This window comes from Bos taurus, chromosome 8 (assembly GCF_002263795.3).
Source record: "Bos taurus isolate L1 Dominette 01449 registration number 42190680 breed Hereford chromosome 8, ARS-UCD2.0, whole genome shotgun sequence".
NCBI classification, from domain to species: Eukaryota; Metazoa; Chordata; class Mammalia; order Artiodactyla; family Bovidae; genus Bos; species Bos taurus.
In genome coordinates this window covers 57,590,598-57,603,526 of record NC_037335.1, presented here as the reverse complement: position 1 = coordinate 57,603,526, position 12,929 = coordinate 57,590,598, and the positions used below count along the sequence as shown (strand labels likewise).

The 12,929-nt window shown below is 41.0% G+C and overlaps 1 protein-coding gene across 1 annotated transcript in view; it reads left to right on the top strand.

The window, feature by feature from the left end:
- TLE1 (transducin-like enhancer of split 1 (E(sp1) homolog, Drosophila)) overlaps nt 1–12,929 on the top strand; it is a 46,833-nt gene that overhangs the window by 21,965 nt on the left and 11,939 nt on the right. Inside the window, 2 exon segments of the mRNA NM_001098020.2 lie at nt 7,106–7,168; nt 8,734–8,808. Of these exon segments, the coding sequence (NP_001091489.1) occupies nt 7,106–7,168; nt 8,734–8,808 (138 nt within the window).

Sequence of the window (12,929 nt, the reverse complement as noted above, 5' to 3'; positions counted from 1 at the left end):
GCTATTGTTCTGAAGGCAGTCTCTAGCCCAAGAAGCCTTTTCCCCTCCTAAAGGGGTGGGCAGAGTACTGGAAGATTATTTGCAGAGTTTTGCATAGATGATTTTGGGTATGCACTATCAGGCAAACATCTTGAATTATCTTTAGGTACATCAGAGACAATGTTCAGGAAATGAGAGATGTATTTGTGGCTTTGTTTTCGTGGATTCTGCTTCATTGGTGGGCCAGGTTGTCTGAAGTTAGTGCTGAGGCACTAATTCTCTTTGCCTCTGAAAGGTGAGACAGAGGTGTGTAGTTTGGCTGCTGTTGTTTATTTAAGGTTTGCAGTTTAGGACTGAGGCTCCTTGTGAAATGCCTCCTTTGCCTTGCACTGTACTTCTGCCCAAGGCAGCAGGAGTCCAGTGACCCTGTCACTGACATACGGTGGCCACGTGTTGTGGTCCTGTCGTTGGCTCAGCAGTGACATGGCCTTGTGCTGCTGTGGCCCTGTGTGGGCTCTATTGCTTTGCATACAAAGCTGAGTATTTAAGCTTTGTTTCTGGTCTAGAGTATGTTCCAATTTCCCACTTCCACTTCCCTGGAGAAAGAGCTAGGCAGTGAACGTGGCTTCTTATCTTTATGATCCTGGGCAAATCGTTTCATTTAGGTGTTTGCTTCCCCATGTGTGATAGGATGTTTGTGAGAGGGCTGGGCACCCAAAGGGTGTCAGGGTTTGTCAGCATCCTTATGACTCAGGGCCAGGGTCCATCACAGGAGTGGGGGGCCTGATCACCCTTCCCCATTGAATAATACATTCAAACGGTAAATCAAGGGCAGGCGACATCTGCAAAGTCACTCTTGGGGGAAACAAGGCATTGATAATGCTGCCATTGCAGGATAATCACTGGTTTTATTTGGGGTATCAAATTACAGTGCTTCGCCACATGCATATGTTGTTAAAAAAAAACAAAACACAAGCACAGGAACACCACAGCTTTGTTCTCCTCCTGGTTCATCTAGTAAATATGTTGGCTATTTAAGCATCATTATCATAAATATGACTTTAAAATGGTTACCTGCCATGCCTTTGGGTTGATGTCGTGTATTTAACCATTCTCCTAGTACTAGACAACTGATTTATCAGGAGGGCAAATGTTAAGTTTTTCAAAAACTCTGCAGATGGTTGTGATGTGTCGAACTACTGTTATATCTTTACCTGACTTTTTCTCTTTTGCTTTGAAACTTATGCTGCAGTGAGCAGCTTCATGCATGGAATGCTTTTCATTTGAACTATTTCCTTAGGATAAATTCTTAGCTGTGGGAAGCCTTACCAAAAGGTTTGAATAATTTCATGCTCTTGAAACACATTGCCCAGTTGCTTTCCAAGATGACTGTACCAATTTACTCTGTCATCAGTAATGTATGATTGCTCCAGTTTCCCAGAAGACTCATCAGCTTTGGATTTCATTAATTTTTTAAAAAATAAGCTAACATAACTGGTGCAGAATGACCCACCTTACTTAGAACTACATTTGCATTTTATTTGGTTGCCGCTGAGGCTGAACATTTTTTCTGGATTGAAGGCTGTCATTTCACAGACTCTGAACCTTCTAGTCAGAAGGGATTTAGAGATTATTTATTTCCTTTTGTGTGCTTTGTTTTCATGTTCTTGCCCGTTTATCTTTTGCCAGATACTTATGACCAGCTCTCCACTGTGTTTTTCTCTTGGCCTCCCGCTTGGTTCGAGGAAACCAAAAGATCAGTTTGCCAGCCCTCAGCATAAGCGGCATTTTTTATGATCCATCAATTTGCAATTTAATGGTGGTGGAGTTTCCCCTCCCTAAGCTGACTTTGGGCAGGGTGCCATTGGATTGCTTTGAGACCCATGGGCAATTTACTCTTAAGCAGCCCTCGCCCTGCTTTGAGCCTCCAACAACCCTCATTATATATTACTCGGTGTGTAGTGGAGATCAGTGGGCAGCCGTTGGAAAGCGGGCTGGCTCTTCAGTCTGGTAATTAGATGAGGTGGAAGGAATATGATAAGGTGGAGAGCTGAGCTTTTAGGAATCGTGAAGTCCAAAAATGTAAGTTCAGATGCTCAGATCATATCTTCAGTTTAAGAGTTCGGTTCATTGCTGGCCTTTGAGATATTTGACCTCTTTAACTCTGTTAAAATATACATGTATCTGAATCTTGCAGGCTTCCCAGATGGCTCATTGGTAAAGAGTTCACCTGCAATGCAGGAGATGCAGGTTTGATGCCTGGGTCAGGGAGATCTGCTGGAGAAAGAAATGACAATCCATTCCAGTATACATTCCTGGAAAATCCCATGGATAGAGAGGAGCCTGGCAGGCTACAGTCCATGGGGGTTGCAAAGAGTCAGACACGACAAAGCGGCTAAGCAACAACAGCAACCTGACTCTTGTACTGAGATGTGATTTCTTATTGTAAACAGAGCCTGTTCCTAACACTGGTTAGGAATGGTTTATGTAGTTCCATGTTGGTCATTGAGTTTAGGATGTATGGGAATTCTGTTTTGGTTCTGTAAGGCATTCCTTTGAAAGTTCCAAATGTGGAAAGGGTATCCTGTGGTCAGTTTTGATGGGGAGGGTTCAGCGAGGAGCTGAATCAGGAGTCTTCTCCTGCTTCCCTGTTAGGTTAAGATGCATGATGCCAGCCTTGATGCTGGAAGCTGTAGGAAACTGTCCAGAAGCTTCATGTCAGATGTGATTTTCAACATTTAATCTTAGTTTACTAAATAAAGTTAAATTGCTCTGGAGGATCTTGAAGGGCCTAGAGTTTGTTTATTGGTGTTACAGGGGAAAGGCAGCTTCTATTTGGATTTGAGGTCGTCCTTAAAAGACTGGGATGAGAGCACAGCACTTTATAATAGTGCAGCTGTAGTTTACATATTAGCTTATGTGATTCTGATAAATCACTGAAGTAGATTGGTGATAAGAGACCTGGCGCTCAGCCGTTGAAGTGACTTAACTCAGGACGCCTAGTACTATTTTGCTGAGATGCAAACCCAAGTTCTTGGATTATGAGGGCTGACTCTTACCACCATAAGCAAATCAGTGAGAAAGGAGTTGGCACTGATGAGAATAAAAGCTGGTTCTGGGGACTTCCCTGGTGGTCCAGTGGTTAGGAATCTGCTTGCCAGTGCAGGAGACAGAGGTCCAATCCCTGCTCTGGGAAGATCCCACGTGCTGCAGGGCAACTAAGCCATGAGTTGCAGCTACCAAAGCATGAGCACAGCAATGAAGACTCAGTGTAGCCAAAAATAAAATAACTCATAATGCACTTTAAAAAAAGCTGGTTCTGAACAGACGAACTCCTGCTGCCTTGGTGGGTGCTTGCCGTCCCTGAGGCAAGGCCTGATGCCGGGGCCTTTACCAAGCTGGGTAAGTTTTTGGGCGCAGTGTTTCCATGCAGATCTGGTTTGGGTCTGGCTCTTGAGTGCTGACTTAGTGTTGTTGCCTTACATGGTGTCAGAAATACAGACACAGGGTAAGTTTACTTATAAACAATATGTCTGTTAGCAGGTACCAAATACATCTTCATCTTGGGTCAGGAAAATGATTTCTAGGTGGAAAACACAGTTAGCCTGCAGTTTTGTTTTTTTTTTTTCTTCCATTGGAGTTGTCTGGTCTTTGGAAGAGGTAGAAAGAAGGCAGTCTGAAAAGGTTATGGGACTTTCTCAACACCTGCTTAAGCAGGGTCAACTATCCAGTCTAACCTGCTTGTAAACTCTGTGGTCAGGAATAGAAGCACAGGTAGAAAAACACTACTACTCGTTAATTTGTGCTAAGTTCTTGTCAGAATATCCTTATGTTGAAGCAAGAGATGATGCTGGAGGATCGCTGTCAGTTGTCATCCAGACTGTTTGAAGGGCGGCAGTGGTGGTGATGTGTTAGACCTCCCAGAGCACTGTCAGGGAGATCAGATGCGTCCTCACGCTGCCAGGAGCAGGGACTCTACAGCTGGCTCAGAGAATTTCAAGGTAAACCAGAGGTGAGGTTGGAAGCTAGATTTCCTGGCTCAAGTCAAGCTCACTTGTCAGAGGATGGTTTTAAGATTAGGGATTAGAGACCTGGCAGAGGAAGGAGACAGCTGGGACAAGATCCTTCCCTGTTATTCTTGTTTCTGTTTCTTTTCCAAACCGTTTATTTAGAATTCCCAGGACAAATGGTATGGCTTTTGATGTTTCTGCATCAGTTTGAGCTTTGATCTTTAACACTCGTCCTCCTGTTGCAGTCTTAGCTGCTCTAACCCAATTTATGTGGTCTGTGCTCTTAATCCGTACTTCTTTTATTTTCCTCTTAATATTAAAGGATTAATATTAAAGGTTTATGAGTTCGTTTCATTCAGACCAGGTCTTAACTGTCCCCTGACAGTGAAGTTCACTTCTACCTTGAAGCCACTCTGTGTAATAACATATATAATTATTAATTAAAGAGGAGATCATCTTTCCTTCTTAAACTAAAATAAATTCCATGTAGGTCAAGTAATTAAATGTAGAAAGTACAGCTGTAGCAGCACTAGAGGAAAATTAAGAATGGCTTCTTTAATTTGGGAGTGTTCTAATCCTCACCCAAAGGCCAGGAACATAGGAAGGCTATTCTTTAGTCCGACCATGTAAAAATGTAGTTATGTATAGCAAAAAACCCATACTAAGCAAGGCTGAAAGACAGGTGACAAGGTGGAAAGACCGTGGAAAAGTCAGTATTTATCTTATAGAAGGAACTACTACAAGAAGACAAGGGTGAATAAATACCAAAGGAAAAATAAAGTGGGCCAATCAATATATGAAAAGATGTTTAACTTCAGGAAGAATCGGAGTAATGCAAATAAAAATGAGATCATTTTTTAATCTATTAGATGGATAAAGATTATAAAAAGGTCAATGAAACGCAGTATTGACACTGGGTCAGGGAGCAAGCACCATCATAGACGGATACTATAAATTGGTAAGCTTCTCTGCTGGGCAGTTTATCAGCATGCATTACAGTTTAAAATATGCAGACACTTTGACCTAGCAATTTCACTTCTAGAGATTCCTTTTAGAGATCTAGGGAAAGGGTTAGTTGATGTAGAGCGTGTAATTGTGGAATATTAGGTGAAAAATAAATATCCCCTGATGTTGGGAGTGTTCAGACACCTGACTGCTTGTGTAGTGGGATATATTGATGATGTTCTTACTTATATCTGTTTTTATGGAATGGAAGGGTGTCCATGACAGGTTTGAGTGGAAGGAACAAATTGCAGAAAAGCAGTATACCTCAGGGGATCCGTTGATGTCAAGGTGTCTCTCTCCACTCTGGGCTTGTGCACACACAGATAATGAGAGCTTGGGGGGTTGCTTCCCAGGATCACCACAGAGTTATTGTGGTTGTCTCTGGGTGGCAGACTTAGTTCTTGTGTATTTCTGTGTAGTATACATCTGTGGATATGTACTCAGAGTGAGCAGATGTCATTTTTAACATAGGAAAACATGAAGAGAATTTTGGAGGCCGGGTAAGAACAGAATGCTGTTGGAATGTATGGCAGGTGGAAAGTGGGGAGCAAGGACTCAGACCCCACAAAGGGCATCTCTGCCTCTTTATGTCTTCCCAAACATACAGGGTAGAACCTTGTTGCAAAGGCAAGGGTAGCTGGCCCGTGCTTTCCAGGAGAGCCATGACCTTGTGTTCACTTGAGTGGGTGGCTGTGATCAAACGAGCTAGGTGGGGCTGACCCAGTTTTGTGATTGCACCTGGTACAGCTGTGCCCTTTTTGCATATACGTATCTGTTAGCTCCACTTGTTCAAGCAAGGTCATGGGATTGTTCTCTATACCAGTGATTTCCCTTTCTAGTACATTTCTTCCAGTGCATGGTCTGTAACCCTGTCTCAGTGGTGGTCAGGGAGAATTGAGTTGGGTTGGCGTAAATCCAATCCCATAAAAGGAAAGGCTTGTTGCTCAGTTAACTGGAATCATCTCAGAGGACAAAAGGCAGCTCTCTTTTATGTACTTGATTATACAGTTCCTGAGGTTTCTACTTTATCTCACTTATTCCATTCTGTCTTTCTCAAGGGCATGGGCTGTGCTCTTCTAATTTTTTTCTCCCCATAGTCCTTTTCATTGCCTAGTTCAGTAATAGAGGTAGCATCAGTAAACATTGACACAGAAATGACGAAATATATACATAAGGTCAACCTGGGACTCTTCAGATGTCTTTCCCCCTCCACCCCCCAAAACAAAACTGTTCTTCAGAGTTAGAGGGAAGCAGGGTTCCTTTGCATAGCTGCAGGGTGTTGGAGGAGGGGTGGGCAGGGGGAGCCTTCCTAGTCTGGGAGCAGAGCACACTGTATTCCCTCCTTTGCCAATTTGTCCCTCTTCCAGAGGGACTCCTGTGCCCTTGGAGCTGAGCAGGGACTATTCCTCCTTGCTCTAGAATAGCCTGTGCCACAGACACTCAGGACACATTTTCTTAAACTCAGTGGAACCGTGGGCTCCTGGCATTTGATGCTGAGTTGTGGTAAAACTTTACAGATATCTAGAACCCCTTGGCTTGACTGTCTGGATTTGAGTCTGTTTCAGCGGTGTTTTCTAGGCTTGTTTGAAATTTTGAAACTTGGTGAAGGCTTATTAACATTAAAGTTCAATTTCAGTTGTGCAGGAGTTGAAACAAGTGGAAGGAGGTCTTCCACTCTCACTCTGGACCTCAACTTGAGAGCCAGTCTGCTTTGGCAGTGCTTCTGCTCTCCAGGGTTCTGACTTTGGTTTGAATGAACTTGCTTCATAAAAGTGCTCTGGTATGCCATAATTGAATAAGTGTACAGAAGGGTTTGGAATCACCAGGTTAAGTGATTATGTAGCCTCAAACTGCATAGATTTTCTGACTCAATTAAACTACCCATTATCTCTTATTTAAGTGACCAATAAAACGTGCGATTATGTCTTTCTTTGCAAGTGGGATTAATATCTACTGTTTATCTCAAGATAAATATTGCTAACATAGCCTGGGAAAGCAATTTTATGCCCTTAAGAGTGAGGCAGTAGAGGACTCCACTGTTGTGTATGAAGTTTTATCTTCTGAACTGATTATGAAATATGCTAACCATTTATATGGCTTTGTCTTTATAGACTGAAATCGCCAAGAGATTGAATACGATTTGTGCACAAGTCATCCCATTTCTGTCTCAGGAAGTAAGTAAAACTGTTCAGCTGTTAAAGTGCAATTATGTTGCTTCTCTGTTTGCAAATTAGCTAGTTTTAAGATGTTAATTTTATCACAAGGAACAAGTGTGAAGAACATCTGTTACAGCTGAAGTGTGTAAACCCCCTGCTATTCCATCTCATAGATCTAAGGGCACACTGTGGAAGCAGTGACGATAGCTCAACCTTAAATTAATTCTTTTCTATGGAAAACTGCAAAATGACTATCAAGCATAAAGCTTTTCTTTTCTTCCAGGAGTAGTATAAGCTTGATCGCTTCTGATGATTAATGTGTCCTTTTACTGTTTCTTTTACTGCTTTTTAAAAATGGTTCCATCAGGGTTGACTTGATCATGGGAGCAGGTATTTCATTTGTCCTTGCACCTCAAGGCAGATTGACTTAATGCTGTCTGTGGAGGGAGTGGATGCCAATACTCTTAAGGTTAAGAGCATTCATGTTACATGTTCGTGTTACCTTGGCTTACAGAGTTATATCCATATATGAGCCATTTTATTGTTACAAAGTCATAGATAGTTTAACCTTAATATTTTGAGAGGGGAAAGCTCTTTGTGTAAGTAAACCTATGAAATTGACTCAAAACCAGTATGTTTTAGTTTTGCCTTAAAGTTTACTTTCGGATACAAGCTAATAAATGTAAAACTGTGTTTTAAGTGTGTACAAGATGCATATATCTTGAGACAGAGTGAAAAGCTTATGGGCCTTGGAGCTGGAATGCTGAGTGTCTGCTCTTATTGGCATCTACTGCTCCATGCTGGGTAGCACCATCCCTGCTATTACTATGGCAGCCTTTTCCAGTATAGCATTTACGTGATGTTACCATTTAGATTTGTTGGCCTTTTGAAGCCTGTTGTTAGTTAGACTTTAGTAATTCGGGGTCTCTGCTATATATAGTCTCCTTTCTCCCAAAGAGACGTGCAACTTTGTTTTTATTTGTGAGTGGACCTGGGAGGTGTGTGGGCTATTTCCATATTTCCAGCCTGTGATCTCAGAGTGTGTGTGTGTGTGTGTGTCTTTCCTTTCTCCTGTGGCGGGTGAAACATCTAAGGACTAAAGGAGGAAAGGAATTCCCAGAGTCCAGAACCAACTGGTGGGTTGAGATTTGTTGACCAGAGAAGAGATTGCAGGTTTAATGTTTAAAATTTGAGTATCCAAAGGGGTGTTTTAAATGGTTGTAAATTTCTCCTGCTCAAATCTATCATAGCAAACCCTTTCTGAGAATCAGGATGATCTTCCAAATCCCATACTATTGATTTCTAAGGCTTTACATGAGCATTTTTGATATCTTTTTTTTGCCTTTCTACCATTCTGAACCCCAAATTCCCATCAGAAGTTAACTAGTGCTGTTTAGAAAGATGGGCAGCACCACTGTTTTCCTTTCCCTGGTTGTGTTCTGTGAAATATGTGCTCCAGCAAGTTCACATTTAAACTCATATTACACCTCAGTCTGTACCACATGCAGCATTTGTCTTGTTGTTGAAAGGTACAGTGAAGTTCTTGGCTGCCTCACTAATACTTTTTCTTCTTGTTTTCAAAGCATCAACAGCAGGTGGCCCAGGCTGTCGAACGTGCCAAACAGGTGACCATGGCAGAGCTGAATGCCATCATCGGGGTACGTGGCCTACCAGGTCTACCTCCTACAGTGTGTATAACCAGCTTTCATTTCTTCTAAATTTGTTGGCTTAATCTATATCTAATCTGTATATAATATGAAGTTAACCTTGACCTTTTTGATAAGTGGGAGAGGGGGAGGCAGTTTCAGGTACAGGGAAGTGGTTTCAGGTACACTGAGGTGTATAAGGGACGAACACTTGGCATAAGGGAGGTAATAGCAACCTTTTTTAGGATGGGAACAAAATAAATCTTCTTTTCAATGGAAAAATAAATATAGTTTATCCCCCTCCCTTAGGTTAAAACTTTAGGTAAAGGTTTTAAATACCTACTTTCCTTACTTCTGTCATATAACTTTAGATCCCAATTGGGGTCAAGACATCACTTGGAATTATTTCATTTTGTTATCTTTTGCTTCTTTTGCCTTTTGCTTTCCCAGGGTATTAGAACCTATGTATAACTGTTTTGATTTTCTTGTGGCTCTTTCATGAAGTTTTAAGTGGCACCCCAACGAAAAGAAAGCCCTCTTGCCGTTGAAGAAGTGATAATTGTCTGCCCTGGTGCCCTCTAGCCTTTCACGAGGTTTCTGCTCTTCTGGGTTGAGTTCAGTTAGTGCTCCTTGCTGGCAACTGGTTGTCAATCACAAGTCATTTGCTCTGCGTTAATGAGCCCGGTGAACCGTGGGGTCATCTCCTGCATGAGTTCATTCCCCACCCCCTGACCACGCCCCCTTCCTTCCCCTCAACTGCAGGATCCAGGACGGTTCTCATGTTTTCTGCCCTTCCAGACTAAGCGAGAGAAGTAGCTGAAACAAGGGACCGTCCTTTCTGATTTTATTCATACGTGAGTGCCTTGAGCGGATTCAAATCACTCATTTATCAATTTATGTTAATTGCTTGTGAGAAGATGCCCTGCTGGTCTTTATAGTTCCCTCAGACACTTTGTAATGATAATTAGACATGCTGCTCTACGGATTAAGAGTGCCATAGTGCAGTGACGGCCACAGACAATGGAACCAGTTAATCCATCAGGGTTTAAAATTACATCCCAACTGGAGATGGAGAAAAACATAAGAGCCAAGGAGGATTAAAGAATGAGCCTCAGCTTGAAAACTCTCCTTTCATCAGTTTCTCAATTGCAGATCTGCAGTCGGGTTGCCTGTGGTAAGCTATTGGCAGTCAATTAGGTGAAATAAACTGGGAGGGTGACCTTCATTTCCTTTTAATAGCTTTTTCCTCCCTGAAATGGGGAGCTTCAGTGGATTTTCAGCTTAAATTTTATTCAAGCTGCTTTATTACACTTGACAGCTTAGCTCTGCATAAACAATTCTCCCTCCTCCCCTTCACCCCAGATCCAGGCTCTGCATCTCTCCCCCTTCGTATCACATTTTTGACTGTTACTTAGTGGGCTCTCTAATCACATTCAACAAAAAACACAATTACATCTGCATTTGTCTGCTGCCTTCTGTACCCTTTTCTTGTGTAATGAATTGCTTTATTTCAGAGATCAAATCAAATATTCACTGGTACTTTTGCATGTACTGTGTTTGATTAGCAAAGACTAATAGCAAATTGTACTTGTAGCTCTAGCGCAGAATTTTTTAACCCAAATGAATGAGGATGGAAAAGCCTGTTTTGATTAAAGGAAAACATATGCAAAGCAGTTCTCAAGTACCCAGTTCAACTTTGTGGAACATGTTTGTTTTCTGATAGGCTCTAAATTTTTACATATCATTTCTTGATGGTAAAACTTTGTACTCTTTATGTCCTCAAAGCCACTGCCCAATTGTACCCATTAGAAAGGAGGAAATTGTGTTAACCACATGTTTATAGGTAATACTCATTTCACGTTGAATCAGAAAATAAAAATAACAGGTTGTTTTGCAAGGGCAGATGAATCGCTAATTTTATGAGTGGCTTTAGTCCAGGAAACATGTTGTTGAGATTATAAAGGCAGATTAGCTCTGATAGCTAGCAACAATAACCCAAATCAGTGAATTGGGCCCAGCACAAGACTTAACGCCAATTGTGAGTCTTCAGCATATTGGCATGTGCGGCTTTTATAATTGTAATGTTTGGATCAGTATATTAATTTATGTCGGCAGGCTCTTTTAAAGTTTGTAGTGATCAATAATTATCCTGCACCATAAGTTTCATGCTCTGGCATATGCTTGATTTTTGCTTGAAAGGAATTGTGTGCGTCCTGGAAAATCGAAGTAGCATAAAATTGGGTTGACAATTCAGTGGACCTTTGCACCCCTTCATTGAACATGCAGTGTGTCAACCTTTCTCCCCAGAGGGGAGGAGGCTCTGGGAGGCTGTCTGTTCCTACAAGCAGCAGCTGCGCGCAGAGTAAATGCAGCCTGGTTTGATAGCAGCTGTCAGTATTGTTCAGGGACCGACTTAGGGTAAAGAACAATGGGAGAGGCCACGGTCTTCGTCTGCATCGACTTTCAGGCTAAGAAAAGAAATAGTAATTTAACGGTTTAGACATCTATTACAAGTGTGAAAGATCATGAAAGAGTACCCTTTAAAATGCAGATGAACCGAAAATTTCTCATCCCCTTTAAGGTACAATCAAGGAACTTACTGCTTGCTTAACAGGGCTAAAGATTTCTCTTTAGCAAACCTGGAAAAAGTTATATCTTCCTAAGGACACCAGGCTTCTAAGTGAGATTAGCTGTGTCCTGGGACTGTGGATGCTCTTTTAGTAGGAAGAGAGAGGTTCTATTATTTTTTTTTCCATTTTTGTGAAGTGAATTAATGATACCTGTTTTGCACTGGCATAAAACACTTAGTTCTCATATCTGATGGGAAATACTGAATTTTAAATCTTTTCCACTGCAGCACCTACCTTCAACTTACATAGATTACTGGTATTTAAGAAAGATAAACTTCTTAGATATTTGAGATATTTTTGGTTATACTTTTTAAAAATAACTTTGATGGTAAATTTTATAATTGTCAGAATAATAACTGCAACCCTAGATTTTGAATTTTTTTTAAGCTCTCTTGCTATTAAACATATGTTCTTGTAACAATAAAAAGTAATAATGCAGAAATCCTAATAGGCACAGGGTTTATTCACTTTGACACAAGCTGACTTGTATTTTAGAAAACAAGTTCATTGTGGGAAGGGAACTTACTTGAACCTTGATTCCCACCCCCCCCAAACATTGGGATAAACAACACAATTTAATCAGCATTCCTCAAATATTTTTTTAAAATTTGGAATGCTATTAAAAATGCTCAAAATGAAATAGTTTATTGACTTAATGTAACATTTTATTTGTGGAATAGCTAATGGCTACCTGAAGGAAAAGAAAATTGACCAAAGACCTCTTTAAGTTCATTACTCCCCATTGTAGTATTTGGGTAGTTGGAAACTTAGAACTCTCCTTTACCTGCTCTGACACTAAGTAATTGATTCTAAACTGAGATTAGGATTACAAATAATTAGTGTTGTCTTTTAACTGGATTTATTATATCACATATAATTGGTTTTATATCATATAAAATTAATATGTCATACAAATATAGATATGGCTATGTACATACCTGTACACACATGGATTTTTAAAATTTGATGTGTAATTTACACGTGAAATGCACAGTGTCCAGACTGACCCCTGGCACAGGCACACACCCTTTGGGCCACACTCTCTCTCAGGGTACAGATTGTCCCCACCACCATAGAAAGTCCCCTTGTCTTCTTGTCAGTCAAGATTTCCCACTCCCTGAAGAAACATGGTTACTTTTTGATTAAAAAGTGAAAGGATAATTAGCAGAGGGCAATTTCTTTTTTAAAGAAAACAATTGCATAGTTTACCTATTTCTAACAAAATACCTGCTGCCTAACTTCTCAGTGTTTCATTTATGCTCAAAAAGGCCATTTACATCATGTTCTAGAACTAACACCCCGAAAAGATGTCATTTTCATTATAGGGGACTGGAATGCAAAAGTAGGAAGTCAAGAACACCTAGAGTAATGGGCAAATTTGGCCTTGGAGTACAGAATGAAGAAGGGCAAAGGCTAATAGAGTTCTGCCAAGATAACGTACTGGTCATAGCAAACATCCTGTTCCAACAACACAAGAGAAGACTCTACACATGGACATCACCA